At 41.0% G+C, this 24704-nt stretch overlaps 1 protein-coding gene across 7 annotated transcripts in view; it reads right to left on the bottom strand.

The window, feature by feature from the left end:
• Nucleotides 1-24704, bottom strand: part of BTRC (beta-transducin repeat containing E3 ubiquitin protein ligase) — a 171027-nt gene that overhangs the window by 114166 nt on the left and 32157 nt on the right. For 4 of the 7 annotated variants that reach the window (XM_079793062.1, XM_079793064.1, XM_079793063.1 and 1 more), the window contains one exon: nucleotides 7817-7924. The exons of the other annotated variants lie outside the window; for them this stretch is intronic. In XM_079793062.1, coding sequence (XP_079649188.1) covers nucleotides 7817-7924 — 108 coding nt within the window. The remainder of the gene's footprint in view (nucleotides 1-7816; nucleotides 7925-24704) is intronic. 7 annotated transcript variants of the gene reach the window in all.

Genomic DNA, 24704 nt, shown 5'->3' with positions numbered 1-24704 from the left:
ATATATTTTTATTGATTTCAGAGAGGAAGAGGAAGAGAGAGAAACATCAATGATGAGAGATAATCATTGATTGGCTAGCTCCTGCACACCCCCCACTGGGGATTGAGCCTGCAATCTGGGACGCTCAACCACTAAGCCATGCCAGTTTGGCCTTAACTGTCTCTTTTAAAAGTTAAAAGTACAACCCGGAGGGCAAGGCTCAGTGGTTGAGTGTGGACCCATGAACCAGGAAGTCACAGTTCGATTCCTGGTCAGGGCACGTGCCTGGTTTGTGGGCTTGATCCCTAGTGTGGGGCGTGCAGGAGACAGCCGATCAGTGATTATCTCTCATCGGTGTTTCTCTCTCTCTCTCTCCCTCTCCCTTTCCGTCTCTGAAATCAATAAAAATACATTTAAAATAAATAAATAAATAAAAATTAACTCTGACCCAGCAATTCCACTCTTAGGTATTTACCCAAGAGAAATAAAAACACATGTCCACAAAAAGACTTGTATAAAGTAGCTTTTTTCCATAGTAGACAAAAAAATGGAAATAATCCAAATATCTATGAATAGATAGAGATAAAGAAATTGTGATATATTAATGGGAGATATTCAGCACTAGAAAGGGATTACTAAAAAACACTGCAAAATGGATAAATCTAAAAAACATTATGTTGAGCAAAAGAATACAGACAAAAAAGAATGTGTACTATATGAGTGCATATATGTGAAGTTCAAGAACAGGCAAAATTAATCTTTGTTGACAAATCAGAACAGTAATTGCATATGCGGGTGGGTAGCCATTGGATGGAGGTACAAAGGAACTTTCTCAATTATGGAAATGTCCTTTATCTTGAGAATGAGATTACACAAATGTATGCATATGTCAAACTCATCCAAAGTACACTTAGGATCTGTGTACTTCACTGTATATAAATTTTACATAAACAAAAATCTAATCCTATATAATAAAGAGCTAACATACTAATTAGACCAAACAGCAGAACCGTCCGGAGGACCTTCCAGACGAAGCCAGAGCTGCGAGGGCTGAGGCAGCCAGGGCTGCGAGGGCTGAGCCCCTTGCACGAATTTCGTGCATCGGGCCTCTAGTAATAAAATAAAACCCAAACCAGAAGGATGCAATTCTACTAAGATTGTTATAGTTCTAGTAGTGAGAACAGGAAAGACTAGATTTAAATTCTGTATCTGCCATTAACCAACCAGCAGTATTGAGCACCTGAGCACACTGAACCTAACATAGAACAAATTTTGGAATAATAGAATAAAAATATCATGTATGCCTATTTCTTCCATTTTTGCTACATACACATAATGGATCTCTCTGAAGATAAGAAAAGAAAACTAAACATTCATACTTATAGTAATGTTGGGAAAAGCAAAATTTTTCATCAATACCTGAGCCAAGAATAGGCTTCCCTGTGATACAGAATTCCACTGTAAGGAATGAAAAATGTAAGATTTTATTTAATAGGATACTGTTTTATACTAAGATGAAAAACAGTATTTGCTGGAAGCTTCCAAATCTAGTCTTCTGTACATTCTTTCTAATAATATAAAACCCAATAATCTGCCAGGCATTATTCTAAGGACTTAATATAAATCAACTAATTTAATTCTAACAACAATTCTATAAGAGATCCTATTATCATCCCCAATGTAATTAAAAGGAAACTGATGTATAGAGAGTTCAAGTACTTGCCCAGGGTCATACCTAGATAGAGACAGGCTCAAACCTCAAGCAGTCTGGTACCAGGGCCCATGCTCTTAACCACTGTACCATACCCTGGCCTCTGGGCTTCTTTTCTAAGATATTTCTTAAGTATCTCTTTTCTGTCTGTACCACACAATTTCACTCTTGCAATATAATTCAAGGAACATACACTCAAATATATTCCTGAATTTTCCAGTAAAATCTCTAAATCAACCTTTCTTCAAATATATTCTAGAAGTAGCATCTTATAAGAGGATTCAACAAATTTTTAAAAATATACATTTGTTGACTTTTGATTAAAACCAGAGACAACCCTGACAGTGACAGTGAATTTGTTCAGAATTCTTAGATTCAAGATTGCTTTAGACCACATGAACTTTTGGATTTTTCTTGATATCTTGGTTCCAAGACAGATGATGTTAACTTGTATAATTTTTAATTGCATACATAATCTTTACCACTTACCTAGTAGAGTTAAAACCATCAGCATTTATTGAGTCCAAACTACTAAAAGAGTATGGTGGAGGTCAATGGATAAGTGTAAGAATTCTGCTTTTAAGGCATTTTCTATTTCTAGCACAACATTTCTCATTATTACACTAGGAATGTATTAACTATCTAGGGTCTACTGAATTCCCATTCCACATCCCAAGGTCGGAAGAGGTATCGGGTGGCAACATAGTAGAGTCTCACTGTGGTTTTAATTTGCATTTCCTTGATGACTAAAAATATTGAGCATCTTTTCATATGCTTATTTGCCATTTGTATATCTTTTTGGTAATATATCCATTCAAATTTTTTGCCAATTAATTACCCATTATTTTATTGGGTAGTTTATCTTACTACTGTATTGTAAGAGTTCTTTATATACATATTCTGAATACAAGTCTTTTTATCAGAAATGTGTTTTACAAATGTTTTCTCCCAGTCAGTGCCTTACCTGTTTGTCTTCTAAACAGTGTCTCTTGAAAAGCAGAGGTTTTAAATTGTGTTAAATCCAATTTATCATTGATTTAAGGCTTATGTTTTTTGTGTTTTATCAAAAAAATCTTTTGCCTAACCCAAAGCCACAATGATTTTTCCCCCTCCCTCATTTTCTTCTGTTAGTTTTATAATCTTAGCTCATATTTAGGTCTATGATCTAATCTATGGTATAGTGTAACAGTTGAGGGTCATTATTTTGCACTTAGGTGACCAATTGTTCCAGCATGATTTGCTGAGAAGACTGAGACCAATTCATTTTAATATAACAGAATATAAGTTCAGCCAGACAATTTCAGATTTTATACCGCAACTAATCATTTAGCAATTACAACTACCTGAAAAGGTATTAAAATATCTCTCCCTTTTGTGTGAGGCTAGATTTTCTTCATATATATCAACCAAGACACTACATCACAACCGACTGAATGCAGAAGCAGAAATGAGAATCCAGCTATCTTTTTATTAACCTAGACATTAAAGAGATTTATAAATAGCATTGTAATACAATGAATCTTAATTAATGTTTTAAAAAGTTATTTTTATAAAAATATTTTATTTGAATATATAATGGGTTTATTATAGCTATTTTTAATAAATTAATAAATTAATATTTAATTTTTTTCTCAGTTGTAATTTTGAGCATAGTAGCTATCGATAGATATAAGCAACATAAACAAAAGCACTTGGGGTCCTCATTAATTTTAAGAATGCAAGTAATGCATCTAAATGCCTATAGGCCAAACTTGTGTTTAAATCCTTTCAACAACTCACTACTCTTCTTAGCATCAAGACAAATCCTGCATGATCAAGATTCTCCATTCTCCTCATTCTCTGATACAACAGTCTTTTTTCAGTTGTCTTTAAAAATACCAACTTCCATCAGTTCTCAGGGCCTTTGCACTGCCTCTTCCTTAGGCTGAAATGTTTCCCCCTTGCCCTCTTTCCCTAATTAATTCCTTCTCAAACATTGATTACCTGAACATCCTTATACCCACCCTCAGATTAAATCAGGTTCCTCTTTTATATATTCCATGGCTTCCTGCACATTTCCTTCATAGATTTATCACTTTGGGAGATTAGTTTTAGGATTATGTGATTTAATAGCTCTCTCGTAGTAAAATCCTATATAATAAAAGCCTAATATGCTAAGTGCCCAGTCATCCGTTAAACCAATCAAAGCGTAATATGCTAATGATATGCTAAGGCCACTCAACCACGCGCTATGACATGCACTGACCACCAGGAGCAGACAGTCGACAGGTGGACCAGTCGCTATGATGTGCATTGACCACCAAGGGGCAGACACTCCGACTGGTAGGTTAGCTTGCTACTGGGGTCCAGCTGATTGGGACTGAGCGAGATGGGCCGGACACACCCTGGAGCCCTCCTGCAGTCCCTCCCCGGCTGGCCAACTTCCCACGTCCCTCCCTGGCCCCAATCATGTACCGGTGGGATCCCTCGACCTGGCCTGCCCCCTCTTGCAATTCAGGACTCCTTGGGGGATGTTGGAGAGCTGGTTTCGACCCAATCTCGCACGCCAGGCCAAGGGACTCCACTGGTGCACAAATTCGTGCACCAGGCCTCTAGTATAAATATAATAATCCTATATACCAGTGATGGGCAACCTTTTGAGTTTGGTGTGACAAGCTTCGCCAAAAAACTGAGCATAACTTGGGTAGTGTGTCACTTTGAGGAAAAAACATTATTTTGCAAATGTTTCATCCTCAGGAGCAGCAAATGTTTCATCCTCGGCATGCGGCCGCCTCAGCGGCCGCGTGTCATCAGAAATGGCTACACGTGTCAGTGCTGACACGCATGTCATAGGTTCGCCATCACTGCTATATACAAAACTACTAAATAAAATTTTGCCTATGTGTTGCAGTATTTTTCCAAGATCAATAGTTATCATCAGGTCGTCAAAGTAGTCCCTAACCTATGTGTAGTGGAAAATTACCCTTATCCAAAGAGAGTTCTGGCCTTTGACCTTGGCTACTGGAAGGTGGTATCTAGGCCCCTGGAACTTCTTACCTAAAAGGAGTGTTTTTTCTTGCCTGGGGCCTTTGGCCATTGGACATATGTGATTCATGATGGGGGCTTTGTGCCACACTTTAGCAGTTCCAATCCTGTGAGGAAATGGAGACTAAAAGCATTAGTATGATTGACAGGAGGGGCTAAAGACTAAAGGTCAGTATGTGGGCAGTTTGTAATTGAATCCGAATAAAAACTCTGAACACCAAAGGCTTGGGTAAGTTTCCTTGATTGACAACATCCTATGTATTGTCACGTAATGTGGCCTGAAAGCAGTAATGCCATCCACAACTCCATGGGGAGAGGATGACAGAAAGTTCTACATTTGGACCACTCCAGATTTTGCCTATATATTTCCTCTTTTGGCTAATTTTAACCTGTATCTTCTTCCTGTAATAAGACGTAAATATAATAGTTTTCAGTGAGTTCCGTGAGTGTTTTCTGGTGAATTGTCAAACCTGAGGGTGGTAGTGGGAGCTCCTAACCCTGAAACTGGTGTCTCAAGTGAGGGCAGTCTTTTAGGAACTATTCTTGCAGACAGCAGTTTGGTTAAACTCATTGCAACCCCCCGTGGCCCCCCCCCAAAAAAAAAAGATTAAAAACCAATAAACTAAAGTTTCTTGAGAGCAGAAACTTTATTAATATAATACAATGTAAAAAATGTAAGGTATTTGAAACAATTGATATTCTCAGGATATCAATATTCTGTAACAATAGCAATAATACTAATGATGACGTTAAAAACAGCAACCATTTATTGCATGTCCTTACTATAGTCTTCATTTACAGATGAGGAACATGAGGATTAAATGACTTGCTCAAGACCATATCACTAGTGACAGACAGTATGCAAGCCCTGATTTAACTAATTTTAAAGCCTATATACTTTACTATATTACTATACTCAAAAGACAAGCAAAGGAACTTTAATATTATATTTTGCAAAGGACAATTAGAAATATATAGCATTATCATCACTAAAATAGTATCATTAAAGACTAGCAACTGTTAGCACTGTTCAGGAGTGTGGAATACTTAAGTTCCCCTCTTTTAACTAAGACTTAGTTATAAGCATTCTGATACTTACTTAAGCATATCTTTGAAATTCTTCTACATAAAATATAAGCTACACTAGAGGCCCGGTGCACGAAATTCGTGCACGGAGGGGGGTTGTCCCTCAGCCCAGCCTGTACCCTCTCCAATCTGGGACCCCTCAAGGGATGTCCGACTGCCCGTTTAGGCCCAGGATCGGGCCTAAACGGGCAGTCGGACATCCCTCTCACAATCCAGGACTGCTGGCTCCCAACTGCTTGCCTGCCTTCCTGATTGCCCCTAACCGCTTCTGCCTGCCAGCCTGATCACCCCCTAAACACTCTGCTGCCCGCCTGTTTGCCCCCAACTTCCCTCCTCTGCCGGCCTGGTTACCCCTAACTGCCCTCTCCTGCAGGGTTGATCACCTCCAACTGCCCTCCCTTGCAGGCCGGGTGCCTCCCAACTGCCCTCTCCTGCTGGCCATCTTGTGGTGGCCATCTTGTGTCCACATGGGGGCAGGATCTTTGACCACATGGGGGCAGCTATATTGTGTGTTGCAGTGATGATCAATCTGCATAGTACTCTTTTATTAGATAGGATAGAGGCCTGGTACAGGGGTGGGGGCCAGCTGGTTTGCCCTGAAGGGTGTCCCTGATCAGGATGGGGTTCCCTTGGGGCATGGGGCGGCCTGAGCGAGGGGCCTGTGGTGGTTTGCAGGCGGGCCACGCCCCCTGGCAACGCAAGCGGAGGCCCTGGTATCTGGAATTTATTTTCCTTCTATAATTGAAACTTTGTAGCTTGGAGCAGAGCCAAGCCTGGGGCTCCCTCTGAGCCCCGCAGCCATTTGTGTTGGGGTTATAATTGAAACTTTGTTGCCTTAAGTGGGTGGGCCCGGCCAGGGTGTGCGGAAAGCTTTGCTTCCCCTGTTGCCAGCGGCAACCCTGGCCTGCTCTCTCAAGCTCCATTCTGCCGCCATTTGTTTGAATTTGTTTACCTTCTATAATTGAAACTTTGTAGCTTGAGTGGAGGCTTAGGCCTGCAACGGCTGGCAGAAAGCTTGGCTTCCTCTGTTACCTAGGAAACCTTGCTCTCTGTGGCTGTAGCCATCTTGGTTTGGGTTAATTTGCATACTCGCTCTGATTGGATGGTGGGCATGGCTTGTGGGCGTGTCGGAGGTATGGTCAATTTGCATATTTGTCTATTATTAGATAGGATAGGTTAAAAACAAATAAAAACACTAATTGGTTGTGTATCAAATGCTAAACACAAATTCCAAATACCTGAGGTGGATAGATAACACTTCTGCCAAGAAAACCGCCAAATATGGTATGCTAACCTGTAAACAAAGGGGCACCAAGCTCTTCTATTTTCCTCTACAAATTTTCCCACTCCCTTTCTCTATGGTTCTCTCTCACGTCCTAGAAATGTCTTAATGGCCTCTAAGAAAGGCTGAAGAGAACTAGAATCTGTTGGTCCATGCCAGATCAGTTTGACTGTCTCAAGCTGAATACTGTACTCAAAAGTCTTAAAGGCCTTTCTACCTTGAAACTAGACCTGCTAAAATATAAGCAACCACAGTTCTTATAAAAAAAAGTGTATATATATATTTATAGTAGTATAGTAACTAGGAGACACTCTGACAGAGCACTGTATATTTTTGGTAATCATAAAAAGGTATTTGAGCAACTGGCTATAAGTGATTAATTATATTACTTATCTTTATGTAGGTCCAGAGCAAACATTACATATCAAATGCTATTTGTTGAGATTACTTTAAAATTCACTATCATACTTCTGCTAGATATGAAAACCAATAGTGAAAAGTTGTGCTATGTCAACTTTGACAAATCAATCATGATAATAAAAATGTCTTAAGAGTGGATCAATCTGGATCTACATTAGAAATTAATCATTAGAGTACCGAGTGACGTGAAATAAAGACAATATGAAGGAGAAAAGGTGAACATAAGTAAAGCAAGGAAAAGAAGGAGAGACACACTCATGAATTAGACACACACACTGAAGCCCGCAAATAACCCACAGAGACAGAGAAAGTACCTGGAAAGCTGTGAGTGCGCCAGTCCCTGGGTTATACAGGCATCGCAGCGAAGGCATGCTGTCCGCCAGGCTGGAACAGCCCAGCCACAGAGACCTGGGCATAGAGCACTGCAGAGAGAGGACAACTATGAGATGGGACAGTATGAGACAGGATGGTACAGATTACAGGAATTTTCAAGGCTTGGCTGAATGCAATATTCCAGTTGTAGCTGCCCTTTATGATAGAAACATCTTCAAGAAAATACTACTTATTAGTTCTAACCCCCAAAGAGAGACTCAAAAGGAGCACTAATTGCCAAAAAGCAAGGGGAGAAAGGTTATAGGTCAAAAACAAAATATGTAGTAAAACTTTTTGTCTCTGTTCTTCTCTGTATAAGTGTAAAGGAAATCCAATTCTTAACCTAATTAATCAATTCTTTTCCTCTATGCATCTCAACTCATCTCCCATAAATTCATCACAGGGTGAAATCTTGTGCAGACTAAGCAAAAAAAGAAATAGTTCATGTTAGCATTTCAATATTAGGAATGGTAAATTAGAAAACAAAACACCAAGGAAAATTAAAGTGCTTTACTTTTAGAAGAAAAAGTATTATCCTCCAGCTTTGACAGCAACTCTTTAAGTTTGCATATGTTTTATGTATCTTGTTACTCTGCTATTCATTAACCAAAATGCATAGTTACCATAGCAGTTGCCTCTTCATCTTTCCAGATAGATTAAAAGGGGCGGGGGGGAGGAGGGAGGGCAAAAAACAACCCAAACAGAAGGGAATACAGCAGCAAAGAAAGAAGAAGGAAGAAAGAGAGAGAAAAAACGAAAAAGAGAACCCCAAATGCTGCTGGTAGTAAAACCTTCTAAGCAAAAATGTGTGTGTGAAAGTAAATATACATATAGTGTATTTAGTATCGAAATAAGGTAGAAATTATGATTTCTAGTAATATTAATGAAACAATGTTATTGTTATTGCTCCTATAGCTTTACAAAACACATTATGTTTTAGAAGTTTAATATTCTTCAATTTTCTCTAAAAGTATCCCAGGCTGAAGTTTTGTTCATCAACTTGGGTACTATTACAGTCTAGTAATCCTAAAAAATTTAAATACCCAATAATAGCACATATAAAAACAGGAATACATATTTTAAAATACAGCAGTTGATGCACATAATACTAACCTTTATAAGTTTGGAAATATTAAATATCATTATGGGGCTTTTTTCTTCTTAAAATACTCTAGTTGCAAGAATTAATATTAGTATTAAAATATAGTATTCATTATTCACACTATCTATAACTGACATAACAATAGTAAGGACACCAAAAAATGATGTGGTCTTTCAGATCATTACTTCCTTATCTTATAATTTAGATGACTGATGCCCAAGTATTTATCCATGATCATGAATTTAGAACGTAGAGAAGTAGGAACTAGAATCCTACCCTATTGCTTCTTAGTGCAGAACTCTTCCTCCTGACTCCATCCAACCACAGGTCATAAAGTGGAGACATCAGACTTCAAAGAAGGGTATCTGCTAAAGGTATCACCAGATAACATACCAACCAAAACAGCTAAACTGCTTTGAACTCCTACAACAATCTCCTAACACTGTTCACTGTTTCCAATGTTTCTTTACCTCAAGCTACAATCCATTTTACAAACAGCACCTAAATAGAATAACTGTGTTCACTTTGTTATTATGTCACTCTGGTCAATAATTCATAAAAGCTCCCTGTATCTATTGTATAAAATCCAAGCACTCTATTAATCTGACCTTTCCCCACTGCCTGTATTAATTCACCTTCTCTGTCCTTCCAATTGGCCTAGCACTCTAACTAATTAACTACCTTGACACTTTTTCAAATCCCTATCTTATCCCCTTACCTTTGACTCGGGAGCATTAAGTTCTTCACTAAAGTAATTTTTGTTGAGTAAATAAAATTAAATATTTCTAAGTAATGTTTCAGTCATTTATTCAACAAGTATTTACTGAGCATCTTCCTTGTACTCAGCACTGTTCTAGGCAGAAAGATAGAGCAATGAACAAGAGAGACAAAAATTCTTTATATTAAAGTGACACTCTCGAACCGGAGGAACCAAGATGGCGGCAAAGTTAAACAACTAAACTGCCGCCTCGCACAACAATTTCAAAACTACAACTAAAAGACAAAACGTCTACCACCCAGAACCACGGGAAAGCTGGCTGAGTGGAAGATTTACAACTAAGAAGAGAAAGGGGCACAAACGCTGAAAAGCTGAGGTACGGTGGCGCGCGAATTGGGCTGGTGATGGGCGACAGGGCGCGCGGCTTTTCTTCAACCCAAAGGGAGACAAGCTCCCGATCACTCTGAAATCCAGTTTCTGGGGACACGCAGGGGACCCAGACGCCTACAGGGAGAAGCTGGACTCTAGGCCATCGGGTCGGAAAATGAGAGTGACTTTTTTGCAGAGGTGCGCCCAGCAATCATTGTTTACTGCGCTGGAGCGAGGGACGCAGGGACTTGGAAACGCGGAAAGGCAGAGACGGCTGACGGCAGCCATCGCTGTTTGCCACGCCCTAGCCTAGTGACGCCCTGAGACCCCGCCCCGCCCTAAGACCCCACCCTGCACATTCTACAAACTCACCCAGGCTCCACACAGAGGCTTTTGCTTATAAATGGCCTGTTCTGCGGCAGCTTAACCAAATTAACTGCAGCTCCAGTCAGACTGCTCCAAAACCGCCCAAGCAAAGGGAAGAAAACTGTAGTTCTTGCTGTAGCTCCTGCTGGGGGGTCTCAGACAGTAGCTCACCTGCACCATTGGAGATCCAGACACTAGTGTATCTAGTGGTCAGTGTGAGATGACACCAGATTTCAACCACTCTCATAAGGGACACATTCAAGAGGCAAACTCAGTAAGCACCAAAGCCCTACTGGAACAAGTCCTGCCCCATAAATGTGTCTCCAGCACAGCAATTCTTCTGTTATAGACACAGCGGGTCCTCACAGCCAATTGGCCTGGAGGTCAATTCCTCCCAGTGATACCAACAACAATCAAGACTTAACTACAACAAGGCTATACACACAGACCACAAAGGGGTATACCAAGAGTGTCCACCTCAGGTAACTGGGAGGCTGACCCGTTGAACCAATAGGACACCTAGTACACAAAGCTACCCTACCAACTCAGGGAAGCAGCGAAAATGAGGAGGCAAGGAAACAGATCCCAAACGAAAGAAATGGAGGAGAACAAACGAATGGACATAGAGTTCAAAACCACAGTTATAAGGTTTTTCAAGAATTTCATGGAAAAGGCCGATAAATTTAATGAGACCCTCGAGGATATGAAAAAGGACCAACTAGAAATTAAACATACACTGACTGAAATAAAAAATATTATACAGAGACCCAACAGCAGACTAGAGGAACGCAAGAATCAACTCAAAGATTTGGAATACAAAGAGGCAAAGGACACTCCTCCAGAGAAGCAAGAAGAGAAGAGAATTCAGAAAGTTGAAGATAGTGTAAGAAGCCTCTGGGACAACTTCAAGCGTACCAACATCAGAATTATGGGGGTGCCAGAAGAAGAGAGAGAGCAAGATGCTGAAAACCTATTTGAAGAAATAATGACCGAAAACTTCCCCCACCTGGTGAAAGAAATAGACTTACAAGTCCAGGAAGCACACAGAACCCCAAACAAAAGGAATCCAAAGAGGACCACACCAAGACACATCATAATTAAAATGCCAAGGGCAAAAGACAAAGAGAGAATCTTACAAGCAGCAAGAGAAAAACAGTTAGTTACCTATAAGGGAGCACCCATACGATTGTCAGCTGATTTCTCAACAGAATCTATGCAGGCCAGAAGGGAGTGGCAAGAATATTCAAAGTGATGAATAGCAAGAACCTACAACCAAGACTACTCTACCCAGCAAAGTTATCATTCAGAATTGAAGGGCAGATAAAGAGCTTCACAGATAAGAAAAAGCTAAAGGAGTTCATCACCACCAAACCAGTATTATATAAAATGCTGAAAGGTATTCTTTAAGAAGAGGAAGAAGAAGAAAGTAAAGATAAAAATTATGAACAACAAATACATATCTATCAACAAGTGAATCTAAAAGTCAAGTGAATTAAAAATCTGAGGAACAGAATAAACTGGTGAACATAATAGAATCAGAGGCATAGAATGGGAGTGGACTGATAATTCTCAGGGGGAAAGGGGTGTCTGTGTGGGGGGTACGGGAAGAGACTGGACACAAATCATACACCTATGGATAAGGACAGTGGGGGGGAGGTAAGGGGAGGGGAGGGTGGGAACCGGGTGGTGGGGAGATATGGGGGGAAAAGGAACAATTGTAATAATCTGAACAATAAAGATTTATTAAATTTAAAAAAATAATAAAAATAAAGTGACACTCTCTCAACCTTCAATTCTTTCATATTTAAATTCCTTAATGTAAAAGAAATTTGTTGTTAGTAAGTTTCTCTCATTGTTAATGAGAGACAATATACACATTATTAAGCAATTACTTCTGTGTGTGCTAGATAGAAGAAAGTCTCATTCTGAAGGAGGGACTGAATTTGAGAAAAGAGGAAGAGGGAGAAGATTATACAAAAAGGGAGAATAAAATACAAAAGAAGAAAAGGAAAATAATGAAGTAGGCACTGGAAGGTAACCTGTCACTCCTCCCCATTCTCTTCTCAAGAGGAAGATGGCTCAAACACTTCTAGCCATACTGAAGCCACCTGCATGATCTTCTCTTTTTTATTAAAATATGCATATTTACTTGTATTTGTGAATGTTCCTTTATAAGTTTTTAAGGCTTTCATCTTTTAAATGTTTGTCTCCTTCATTTTATATTAGATCCCGTGTTATTTTTGTAGTATGTACTTGCTTAATTATCTGACTTTCCTTGCTGTAACTCATTCTAATATTCTCCTTCATCCAGTCATCGCTATCTTCCATCAAAACTCCTAACTAAGAATCTGAAAGGGCTTATCCCATACCCTTGAACTAAAATTTCAAATTAAAATTATAATTAATAATGAGCCCCATATACCCAGGAAAGCCACTAGATATACTGGTGTGATTTCTAAAATAGCATTAACTTGTAAATACCACACAGAGGATACATTCCCGATTATTACAAGACAACTGGTGTGGATATAAAAACTGCACTTGAATATAGTCAAATCTACACATTACCATAAGATTTTATATATTATAGCTCAATTTCATAACCAATTTTCAAATTGGTTTGTATTGTAACAAATTAATCTTACCCCTACTGGTAAATGCTACTTTAAAACATTGAGGAAAAAATACAATTACAAAATTAATGGGATAGGGTATAACTTCTACATCTTTTTTCCTTCTATCTTCACATGTAGGAGCATTTTCTACAGAAGGGAAAAATCAAAGGAAATTTGGTCAATAAGTAACTGAGTGGAAAGGGTTGCTATTGTGGTTACTATTCCTATGTATTTTATATACAAGGTGGGGCAAACATAGGTTTACAGTTGTGAGCACAAGAAACATAGTTTATTCTTGTTTTATTATTATTATTGTTTTCCATATGAATAACTGTAAACCTACATTTGCCCCACCCTATATTTCAGAACCATCCTGATTGGTTAATTTCTGATAAAGATGTAGGTTTGGCTCAGTGGACAGACTGTTGGCCTGTAGACCAAAGGGTCCCAGGTTCAATTCTGGTCAAAGGCACATACCTCAGTTGTGGGGTCCTCCCTGGCCTGGGCCCTAGTCAGGGCACCTGAAGGAGGCAACCATTCGATGTGTTTCTCTCACATAGATGTTTCTCTGTCTTTCCCTCTCTCTTCCACTCTCCCTAAAAATCAATGGAAAAATATCCTCGGTGAGGATTAACCAAAAAAAAAAAAAAAGTAAAACATTCTCTGTCCTTCAATTTTAATAAATAATCCCCTTTAAAATACCCGGAAAGTATACACAGTTTTCTACTTAAAATTTGGGCTGAAAAAGTTTGTTTCTCATTGCAAATTATATTTAAACTAGAGGCCCAGTGCATGATTGAATCATGCACGTGTAGGGTCCCCTACACGCTTTCACTTTCGATGCGGGGGAGCTGGGTGCCTGTCTGCTGGTGCACCAGGCCTTTCGGAAGACTCTGGCGCGGCCGAGGCTTCCGAAAGGCCTGGTGCCAGAGCGGACAGGCACCCAGCTCCCACACTTTCGCTTTCGATCGCGGGGGAGCTGGGTGCCAGTCCGCTGGTGCACCAGGCCTTTCAGAAGCCTCCGGCTCGGTGGAGGCTTCTGAAAGGCCTGGTGCCGAAGCAGACAGGCACCCAGCCACCCCGCTTTTGATGGTCCACAGCGGGACGTGAGCTCGCTGCCCCAGAGGCCCCTTGTGTTCCACAGCACAGCCATGGCGCAGACGCTGAGCTCGCACCGCTGCTGGCCCAATCGGCTACCCCGGCCACCCTGAGTCCCGCCCCCTGCGCCTCCCGCTGGCCCAATCGTGGGCGTAGCGGAGTGATGGTAATTTACATATTACCATTTTATTAGGTAGGATTCCTAAGGATTTATAAACCAAAAAAATTTTTTTTAATTAAATAAAAAGCAGGTTCTAAAGTAAGCTGCAATCCAGCAACTACGTTCTCATGTTTAAATATTTAACTTCTATTAACTGTTAAAGAACGTGTGAATTCCTTAAATGTTTCTCCTATGCAATCTCAAAAGTTACCACAAAGTTTGGATCATACATGTAGCCCCCATCCTACACAAATCCAGCCATATACAGCACACACTGGCTTCTTCAGCTCATTTTCCACTTAACTTCACCCCAATTAACTCTCTTTTGTAAAATCAAAGAAAGTTGAAGAATATAATAATGTATTACAACTGACATGTTACCCAACTGAATGAGTTTACCACCTTTTAAAAAGTATACACAGCATTTTTGAAATGGTGGAACTTGTTTTCTACTTCTTGAAAGAATGAGGAGAATTAAATATTGTGACAAAGGTCTTCCAGTGCTTCAAGGAGAATGTAGTATCTAGTGCCCATCAGGTTCAACAGCAGGAATTCATTTTCACAGAGAACACTAAAAACCTTGACTCCTCCCTCTACTTGGCTGCCTGGGGAGAAGGCACAGTTCCTCTGCACTGATAAAGGGCCCTGCAGGCAAAGGGCTGGCCTCAGCATTTACTATATGAAAGCTGAATGACAAAATCTCCTAAATTCAGGTCCCTGTTGGTCAACTTTTAGGAGTAATAGAAGCTATAATAATCAACAATAAAAAGATTGCTGCAGTGAGAGTTTATGTATCCTTAAGCCATGGAATAGAAGAATTCCCTTTTCACTACTATATCAACTAAAAAATTCAGGCCAAGAGAACTACAGTATTCCATAAGCCATGTAATACATTCAGATTTTACCTATACAAATTCAATAATTGCCTCTTAAGAATTCCAATTTAGTTCACTCATTTTAAAAATGAAACTCCTACCTGTCATAGAGGATAATCATAGCTGCACCTTATTGCACAGGTTGTGGTACAATTAAAATCAAGGATCTAAAAATCTCAAGTACAAAAGGAAAAAAAAATGTCAAGTGTCATCAGCGGGGTTACCAACAGCAGGGTTCCATGAATGCCACTTGCATTTCAAAATGTTCTGGAAAGGCATTATGAACTGCAGACCATAGAATCAATAAATCCATCAATCAAATTAATTTTTTTTCTTTTCCAAAAAATTGTATTTAATTTATTGGGGTGACATTGGTTAATAAAAACAGGTTTCAGGTGTACAATTCTATAATACATCATCTGTATAGTATCATGTGTTCACTACCCAAAGTCAAGTCTCCTTCCGTCACCATTTACTGCCCCTTTACCCTCTTCTACCGCCCTCAACCACCCTTCATCAATAAAATTTATAGTTCATTACCAGAATGAACACAGATAGAGTACAAAGACAGAACCAAAATTGATCAGGCAAAAAGTGTTCACCAGATATTGTGCTAGAATCTTTAAATACATTATTTCACTTAATCATTACAACCCTGTCAAAGAGTTATTAAAATCTTCACTTTAATGGGAGAATAAACTCAAAATCAGAAAAGTTACAGTGACTAAATGGCAATGGCAGAAATAAGACCCAAATGTGTTAGTCTCTCAAAATCCATAGATTCACCACTACAAAGACCTGTTCTCAAGTAGTTTACACTCTATTTTAAGGAGATAAGTTAACTAACACAAATAATAACTACAAGGAAACGTATTAAACTGTGTTAGTCAAAAGGTGTTATAAAAGTTTAGTTAAAATTTTTAATTTTTTGCAAAGTAAAGACACAAGCTTTCAATTTATTGTAAGACTTGTTACTGTATACAATTAAATATGTGTTTGCCTCCTTTGCCAGACTGTATTCCTCAGAGATATGAGTCATAGCTTACCTTTTTAAAAATCTCCAGTATCTGGCCATAGCAGATGCTCAATAAATGTGTGCTTAAAGGTAAAAGATCAGTGAGAGCTACATACCACAGAAGAAATAAAGTATTTTTTGGTTTATAGAACAGCGAGCAAATGGATAAAATAACATTGGTTACTTTACTGTGACTGATCTTACTAGATTGGAAAGTGCATATATTGGATAAAGCTTTCACAAGTCACCATCTTACTCATCTGTTAAACAATCTAATAAGGTAAATAAGATACAGAGAGGTTAAATAAATTACTAAAAGTTGATGAGTAGCTAGCATGTGGGAAAAATGGGATTCAAAGCTAGATACTCTGATAACCTACGATAGTGCCACATAAAAATGACACTTAAAAAGTTAGACATGGCACTGGCCAGTGTAAATCAGTGGTTAGGGCGTTGGCCAGCACATTGAAGGGTCTCGGGTTCGATTCCCGGTCAAGGGCATCAAACATAACTGGATTGCAGGTTTAATCCCTAGACCCGGTTGGGGTCAGTGCAGAAGGCAAACGATGGATGTCTCTCTGTTTTTCCCCCATCCCTTCCACTCTCTAAAAATCAATGGTGAGGATTAACAAAAAACAAACAAACAAACAAAAAAAGGAGCTGTGTCAGCAACAGGAGATGAGTTATATAGGATTAAATAGGGGCAGATCAAACACTGAGGATAATGAGAGCAGGGTTTATCATAATCAGAGAAGAGTTACAAATACAGTAAGAAAACTAGAATGAATACCATGCAGCTAAACTAAAACAGAAGATATTGTTGTGAACTCAAAGCTTACTGTATAAATAGAGACAGAAATCTAGGTAAATGATGTACACACATACAAACATCTCTATCGTTAAGAAGACCCTGTAACAAACAGGAACACCGTAATAGCAATGAGTACATTTAATGATTCAAAATCACTCTCCACTAGCAGAGTACCAGAGCTCCTTAGAACAATGGCTGATTCCAGGGCTTAGGCAGGGAAAATGTAAGTTACACTTAGAATACCTTCTTGTGGTACTCAGAGTAATGGAGACATGGCCAACATGAAAGGCTCTCACAGGCTAAATCTGGGACAGACGGAAAATCAAAATAAATAATGATAATAATCTACATATATATAAAAGGCTAATATGCAAAATGTTCCTGCAGGAGTTCGACCAGGAATGCTATCACTTGCTATTACGTGAGCTGACCACCAGGGGGGGTGCAGAACGAAGGAAGGCCCCAGCTGGCAGCTGGGAAAGGGAGGCCCTGGCCGGTAGCTGGAAGGCCCCGATCAGCCCTGATTGCCAAGCAGGCCTAGGGACCCTACCTGTGCCCGAATTTCATGCACTGGACCTCTATAGATTATAATTGTGGCAGGCAAACTCTAACATGAACCCCTCCCATTGATAACCCCACCTCCTGGTATTTATAATCCTTGTGTAATCCCACCCCAGTGCTTATAGGTTCATAAAATTGTAACTTCAATTTTGCTAACAGATTCTATTGCCTTCTTGTCTTGCATATTTTATGATGCAAGTAATCATATGGGAGAGGTTCTGTGGCAAGGAACTGAGGGTGGCCTTCAGCTGACAGCTAGCTAGGAATTGAGGCTCTCAGTCCAACAGCCCTTGAGAAAAAGGAATTCTGCCCAAAACAATGTAAACTTGGAAGTGAACTTTCCCCAATCAAGCCTTCAAATGAGACCTCAGCCCTAGCCAACACCCTGATTACAGCCTTGTAAGAGATCTTGAAGAAGAGAACACAGGTTAGGTATGCCCAGACTCCTGACCCAAAGAAACTGTAAGATAATAATGTGTATTATATGTTATTTTAAGCCACTAAATTTGTGGTATTTTGGTATGCAGAAAAAGATAATACAATAAACCACTGGATAAAGTAGATATCCATCACTCTATTAATGGTATAAAGAATAAACTGAAAGTTAAGTTTGATAAGGAATATGATACCTGAATAGTCTCAAAATATCTCCCCACATAATACTTATTACAAAGGAGAAAACAGTAACTTTATAATGGAAAAACGTGGCTGACATTGTTTTTTCAGATATATTTTTATTGATTTCAGAGGAAGGAAGTGAGACGGGGGGAGAGATAGAAACATCAATGATGAAAGAGAAACACTGATTGGCTGCCTCCTGCACACTTCTCACTGGAAATTGAGTCCCCAATCCAGGCATGTGCCCTGACTGGGAATCAAACTGACATCCTGATTCATGGGTCGATGCTCAACCACTGAGTCACACCAGCTGGGCCTGGCTGACATCTTAGTCAAATGATCAGCATCACCAATAATGAGACAAATTAAAATAATGTGTCACCTAACAGAATGCAATACAAAAAATACAGCATCACCTCTGTGATACTCCTGCCAAAGATACATAACCTGCATCCAATCATAAGAAAACATCAGAAAAACCCACATTAAAATGCAATCTGCAAAATAACTGGCCTGTAATTCTCAAAAATGTCAATGTCATGAAAGTCAAGGAAAGACTATCCCAGACTGAAGGAGACTAAAGAGACATGACAACTAACTGCAACATGTGACTGTGGACTAGGTCCTTTGCTATAAAGGACCTTTATTAGGATTGCTAGAAAAACTTGAATGGAGTCTATGGGTTAGTTGGCAGTCATGTATCTATTAATTTTCTTGTTTTTGATGGTTTTATTGGGTTGTATAGGAGAATGTTCCTGTTTGCACACACACCAAAGAATTTAGGAGTGATAATATCTCATGCAGTGTCTTACTCCAAATGATTCATGGGGAAAATGTTAACTGCATTTTATTTGCAACTATTCTGTAAGTTTGAGAATGTTTAAAAAATAATATGAAAAATTAATTAATGAAAAAATATATTGGGGTTTTCGATTTTACTATGATGTGGTAATTTTTTTTTTAATGTTTATTGATTTTAGAGAGAGAAAGGAAGAGAAACATCGATGAGCAAGAACCACTGATCAGTTGCCTCCTGCAGTTGCCTACTGGGGATTGAGCCTGCAACCTGGGCATATGCCCTAACCGGGACCTCTTGGTACATGCGAAGACACTCAACCAACTGAGGCACACCGGCCAGGGTAGATGTAGTAACTGTTATCAGACTAAATTTCATGCAGAAAAAGATAACTATAAAATATGAATAAAATATAGAAACTATTTGAAGGCTAATGCAGCCAAGACTTGAGCGGTCAAAATCCTGACGTTCTATACACAATTTCCCCCTGAGGCATTTGCTGAGACAGGTTTTACATGCAGAGTCGGATGCTGAAAAATCACGTCTGAAGCATATTTTAGCAATTTCATGGTGCTAAGGAGCCAAAAGTTGGAGTATAGAGCCCATCAAGAATAAGGTGCCCAAGTTAAAAAAAACTTTTTTTTAGCCCTCGCAGGTTGCTCAGTGGTTAGAGCATTGCATTGGCCCACAGACTAGAGGGTTGCAGGTTCAATTCCAATCAAGGACATGTACCTCTGTTGCAGGCTCGATCCCCGGCCCTAGTCAGGATATATGCAGGAAGCAACTAATGGATGTGTTTCTTTCACATTGATGTTTCTCTTTCTGTGTCTCCCCCCTCCCTTCCACTCTCTCTAAAAAATAAATGGGAAAAATATCCTTGGGTGAGTATTAACAATAACAACAATAAAAAAGAATAGCTTAGAAACAGACCAAGTGAGAATTAGTGAACAGGAAGAAAGGTCAGTAGAATTATGAGGGAGCTATAAGCTCAACTCCTAGGACCCACAAAGAGCTGAGGAACTTTTCTGTTCTGACCAGCCAGACTGCAGAAGTCTAATTTAACACTTGGGATATTCAGTAGAAACCCCAGAAAGCTCACACTTCACTGGTATGGATATACTACACTAGTATAAAGGTTACACAGTAACCACCTAGTAAAGCTTAAAATCAATTCATAGCAGCATTAAGTTGATCTGCGAGAAACTTAACTGCTGGCTGAAATAAACAATATTCTTTTAAAAAGATAATAAAATACAACTATAATAATGCAACTTTCACAATGTCTAAATCTAAAATTACTAGGTAACAGTAAAATGTGACCCATAATCAGAAGGAATATCAGTCAATAGAAGCAGATCCATAAATGACAGAGATAATGAAATTAGCAGACCAAAATTAAAATAGCTATTAGAATAGCATATATAGTAAAGAAAACTGTAGAATATAAAAAATAAATGAAATGAAACTTCCAGAAAAGAAAAATACAGTCTGAAATAATAATTTTCTGAGGTGGGATTAACAGTTGATTAAACACTGTAAAAAAAAGATCAATGAACTTGAAGAAATAACAATATGCAAAACAAAGCACTAAGAGAAAAAAGACTGGGGAAAAACTAAAATGCTTCAGTGACCAACAGGAAATAATTTTTAAAATTTTTTAATTTATTGATTTTTAGAGAGGGGGTGAGGGAGGGAGGAAGGGAAAAAGAGAGGAGGGAGGGAGGGAGGGGAGGAAAGAGAGAGAAACATCAATTTGTTGTTCCACTTATTTATGCACTCACTGGTTGATTTTTATATATTCCCTGACCAAGGATCAAACTCACAGGGCCTAAATTGTTCATATCAGAATTGTTAATTTTATGTTATGTGAATTTCACCTAAACAAATATTTTTAAAGTGCATATTGTACTCTTTAGAGCAGCCACTAAAACAAAGGTGCCTCATAAGCCAACAGAGAAGATGAAATGGAATACTAAAATATAACCTAAAAGAGAGCAGGACAATTTCAAACAAAAGCAGAAAAGAATAGTTGGGACAAATGGAAACAAAATGTTAGATTTAAACTTAACCATACTAAATGTAAACAATCTAAATATAAATGGTCTAAACCTACATTTTCTAATATAGTGATCACTAGTCACATGTAGATACTGAGCATGCTAATCCAGATTGAGATGTGCTTAATTATAAAATCACATTGGATTTTGTACTTAATATCTCAATAACTTTATATAGATTACATGTTTTAATTGATACTTAAATATACTGAATAAAATAAAAAGCACTATGAAAATTTCAAGTTTCTTTTTTTAATGTGATTATAAGAACATTTTATTTTATTTTAAATATATTTTTATTGATTTCAGAGAGGAAGGGAAAGGGAGAGAGATGGAAACATCTATGATGAGAGAGAATCACTGATTGGCTACCTCCGGTATGCCGCCTACTGGTGATCGAGCCCGCAAACATAACATTTCTGTTGGACAATACAAGCCCAAACATTGGGACACAGATTGTTAGACTGAATTAAAAAGTAAGACACAACTATATATATTAACATATACAGATAAAAGTAAAAGCTTGAAAAAGATATCATAAAAGGTTATAAGAAAACTGAAATGGCTACATTAACATCGAAGTACACTTCCGGACAAGGAATATTAACAGGAATAAAGAAGACCTCTTCACAATGATAAAGAGGTCAATTCATTAAGAACTACAGTCCTAAAAGTGTATCCTACCTAATCCTACCTAATAAAAGGGTAATATGCAAATAACCATCACTCCGCTACACCCACGATTGGGCCGGCGGGAGGCTGGGGGGCGGGACTCGGGGTGGCCTCTCAACGGCCGCCGCTGAGGGGGGACCGATGGGGCCGAGGGGGGACCGATGGGGCCAGCGGGAGGCGCGGTGGGAGCGGCGGCGCCCGGTCCCACCCCTCAGCATTCGCGGGTCGGAGTGGTGGCGGGGGGCCCGGGTCCCTCCTATCACTGAGGGACCTGGGTGGTGGCAGCGCCCCAATCACAGATGGCGGCGTGGGGCCCGGCAGCTCCCGTCCCATGCCGCCACTGCCACCGCTGGGGTCCAAGCCCCCACCCTGAAAGAAGGCGGAAGGAAAACTGGTGCCAGTAGCCAGGTGAAGGAAGGTCTATTGCACGATTCTTCGTGCAAAGGGCCTCTAGTGTATTAATAAAATTTCAAAATATAACAAGCAAAATAAATAGAAAAAGGACAAATCTACAATCATAACTTGAAATTTAACACACCTCTCTCAGCTACTTGACAGAATAAGCAAAAAATAATTGAAGAGCACAATTAATGAACTTGACCTAATGACTTATCTAGAATACTGTACCCAACAACTGCAGTTGTTTTCAAGCACACTTGCTACACTTAACAAAACAGAGCTTAAAAGTAACAACAAATTTCAAAGGACTAAACTTGTGAACATGTTGTTAATGAGCTATAAATTAGTATCAAAAAGCAATTAGAGGCCTGACCAGCATGCTCAGTTGTTAAGCATCCACCTATGAATCAGGAGGTCACATTCTATTCCTGGTGGGGCACATGCCCAGGTTGCAGGCTCGGATCCTAGTGCGGGGCGTGCAGGAGGCAGTCGATCAATGATTCTCTCTCATCGCTGATGTTTCAATCTCAATCTCTCTCTCTCTCTCTCTCTCTCTCTCTCTCTCTCTCCCCCCACCCCCTCTTCTCTGAAATCAATATATATGTATATGAATATGGATATATACATACTAGAGGCCCGGTGCACGAAATTCGTGCACGGGGGGGGGGGGCGGCGGGGAGTGTGTCCCTCAGCCTGGCCTGCACCCTCTCCAATCTGGGACCCCTCATGGGATAACCAGCAGTTGGACATCCCTCTCACAATTCAGAACTGCTGGCTCCTAACCGCTCACCTGCCTGCCTGATTGCCCCTAACTGCTTCTGCCTACCAGCCTGATTGTCCCTAACTGCTCCCCTGCTGGCTTGATTGCCCCTAACTACCTCTGCCTCGGCCCACACCTGGTACCCAGGATTCCCTCTCCTCCAGCTGACCACAGGCACCCAGTATCCGGGCTTCCCTCCCTCTGGTCAGCCATAGGCGCCCAGGCTGGCTGCAGCCTTAGGGGATGGTGGACAGGGGGCTTCGCCTGTGCTGCAGCTGCAAGTGCTGGCGCCCGGGACTGCGGGGTGGGCGGCTTCTTTGTCTCCCCGGCCACAGCCAGCCACAGGTGCTGGTGCCCGGGACTGCAGGGTGGGCGGATTCTCCATCTACCATGCTGTAGCCAGCTGCAGGTCCTGGCACCTGGACCACAGGGTGGGCGGCTTCTCTGTCTCCCAGGCCACAGCCAGCCGCAGGTACTGGTGCCCAGGACCGCAGGGTGGGCGGCTTCTCCATCTCCCGGGCTGCAGCCAGCCTCAGGTACTGGGGCCCGGTTTCTCCATCTCCCCCAGGACGTGGGGCGGGTGGACATGGGGTGGGCAGCTTCTCCAGTTGGCTGTAGCCTGGGATCATAGGGCAAGCAGCTTCTTCGTCTCCCAGATCGCATCCACCCTCAGGTACTGGCACCCGGTTTCTTGTCTCCCCCAGGACGTGGGGAGGGCGGCTTCTCCAGCTGGCTGCGGCTTGGGATCATGGGGCAGGCGGCTTCTTCATCTCCCAGGTCGCAGCCAGCCTCAGGCGCTGAGGCCCGCTTTCTCATTCTCCCCCAGGAGGTGGGGCAGGCGGACCTGAGGTTTCTGCTGCTGGCTGCAGCCTGGGATCACAGGGCAGGCGGCTACTTCATCTCCCGGGCTGCAGCCAGCCTCAGGCACTGGCACCTGGTTTCTTGTCTCCCCTAGGACGTGGGGTGAACCGCTTCTCCAGCTGGCTGAGGCCTGAGATCACGGGGCAGGCAGCTTCTTGGTCTCCGTGGCTGCAGCCAGCCTCAGGTGCTGGGGCCCGGTTTCTCCGTCTCCCCAGGACATGGGGCGGGCGGACCTGAGGCTTCTGAGGCTGGCTGCAGCCTGGGATCATGGGACGGCAGCTTCTTGTCTCCCGGCCGCACCCAGCCTCAGGCGCAAGGCCCGGTTTCTCCGTCTTCCCAGGACGTGGGGCAGGTGGATGTGAGGCAGGCGGACCTAAGGCTTCTGAGGCTGGCTGAGGCCTGAGATCACGGGGCAGGCGGCTTCTTGGTCTCCGTGGCTGCAGCCAGCCTCAGGCGCTGGGGCCCAGTTTCTCCGTCTCCCCAGGACCTTGGGCAGGCGGACCTGAGGCTTCTGAGGCTGGCTGCAGCCTGGGATCATGGGGCAGGCAGCTTCTTGGTCTCTGTGGCTGCAGCCAGCCTCAGGCGCTGGCGCCTGACTTCTCCAACTCCCAGAGACCTGGAGAGGCTGGGGGGCGGGGCTGCCGCCATGTTTTCAGTTTAATTGCATACTCACTCAGATTGAATGGTGGGCGTGGCTGGGGCGTGGCTGGTGGGCGTGGCTTGTGAGTGTAGCGGAGTGATGATTTGCATATTACTCTATTATTAGATAGATTATTAGATAGATATATGTTTGTTTTTAACAGATAATAAAAAAAGCAAATAGAAGGGATTCTGGTTCCAGTTAGGAAAGAATAAGCACACTCCCTCCTCTATCTTCCTCTAAATACAACTACTAAAAATGGACAGAATTCAAGGTGCAGCTATTCGAGTACTCTGAAAAGTTAACAGCGGTGGGTGGTTTGTGGACAAAGACTTCA

Source organism: Cnephaeus nilssonii (genome assembly GCF_951640355.1).
Source record: "Cnephaeus nilssonii genome assembly, chromosome: 16".
NCBI classification, from domain to species: Eukaryota; Metazoa; Chordata; class Mammalia; order Chiroptera; family Vespertilionidae; genus Cnephaeus; species Cnephaeus nilssonii.
The sequence above is the reverse complement of the archived record's forward strand: the minus strand, read 5'-3'. Positions and strand labels throughout refer to the sequence as shown.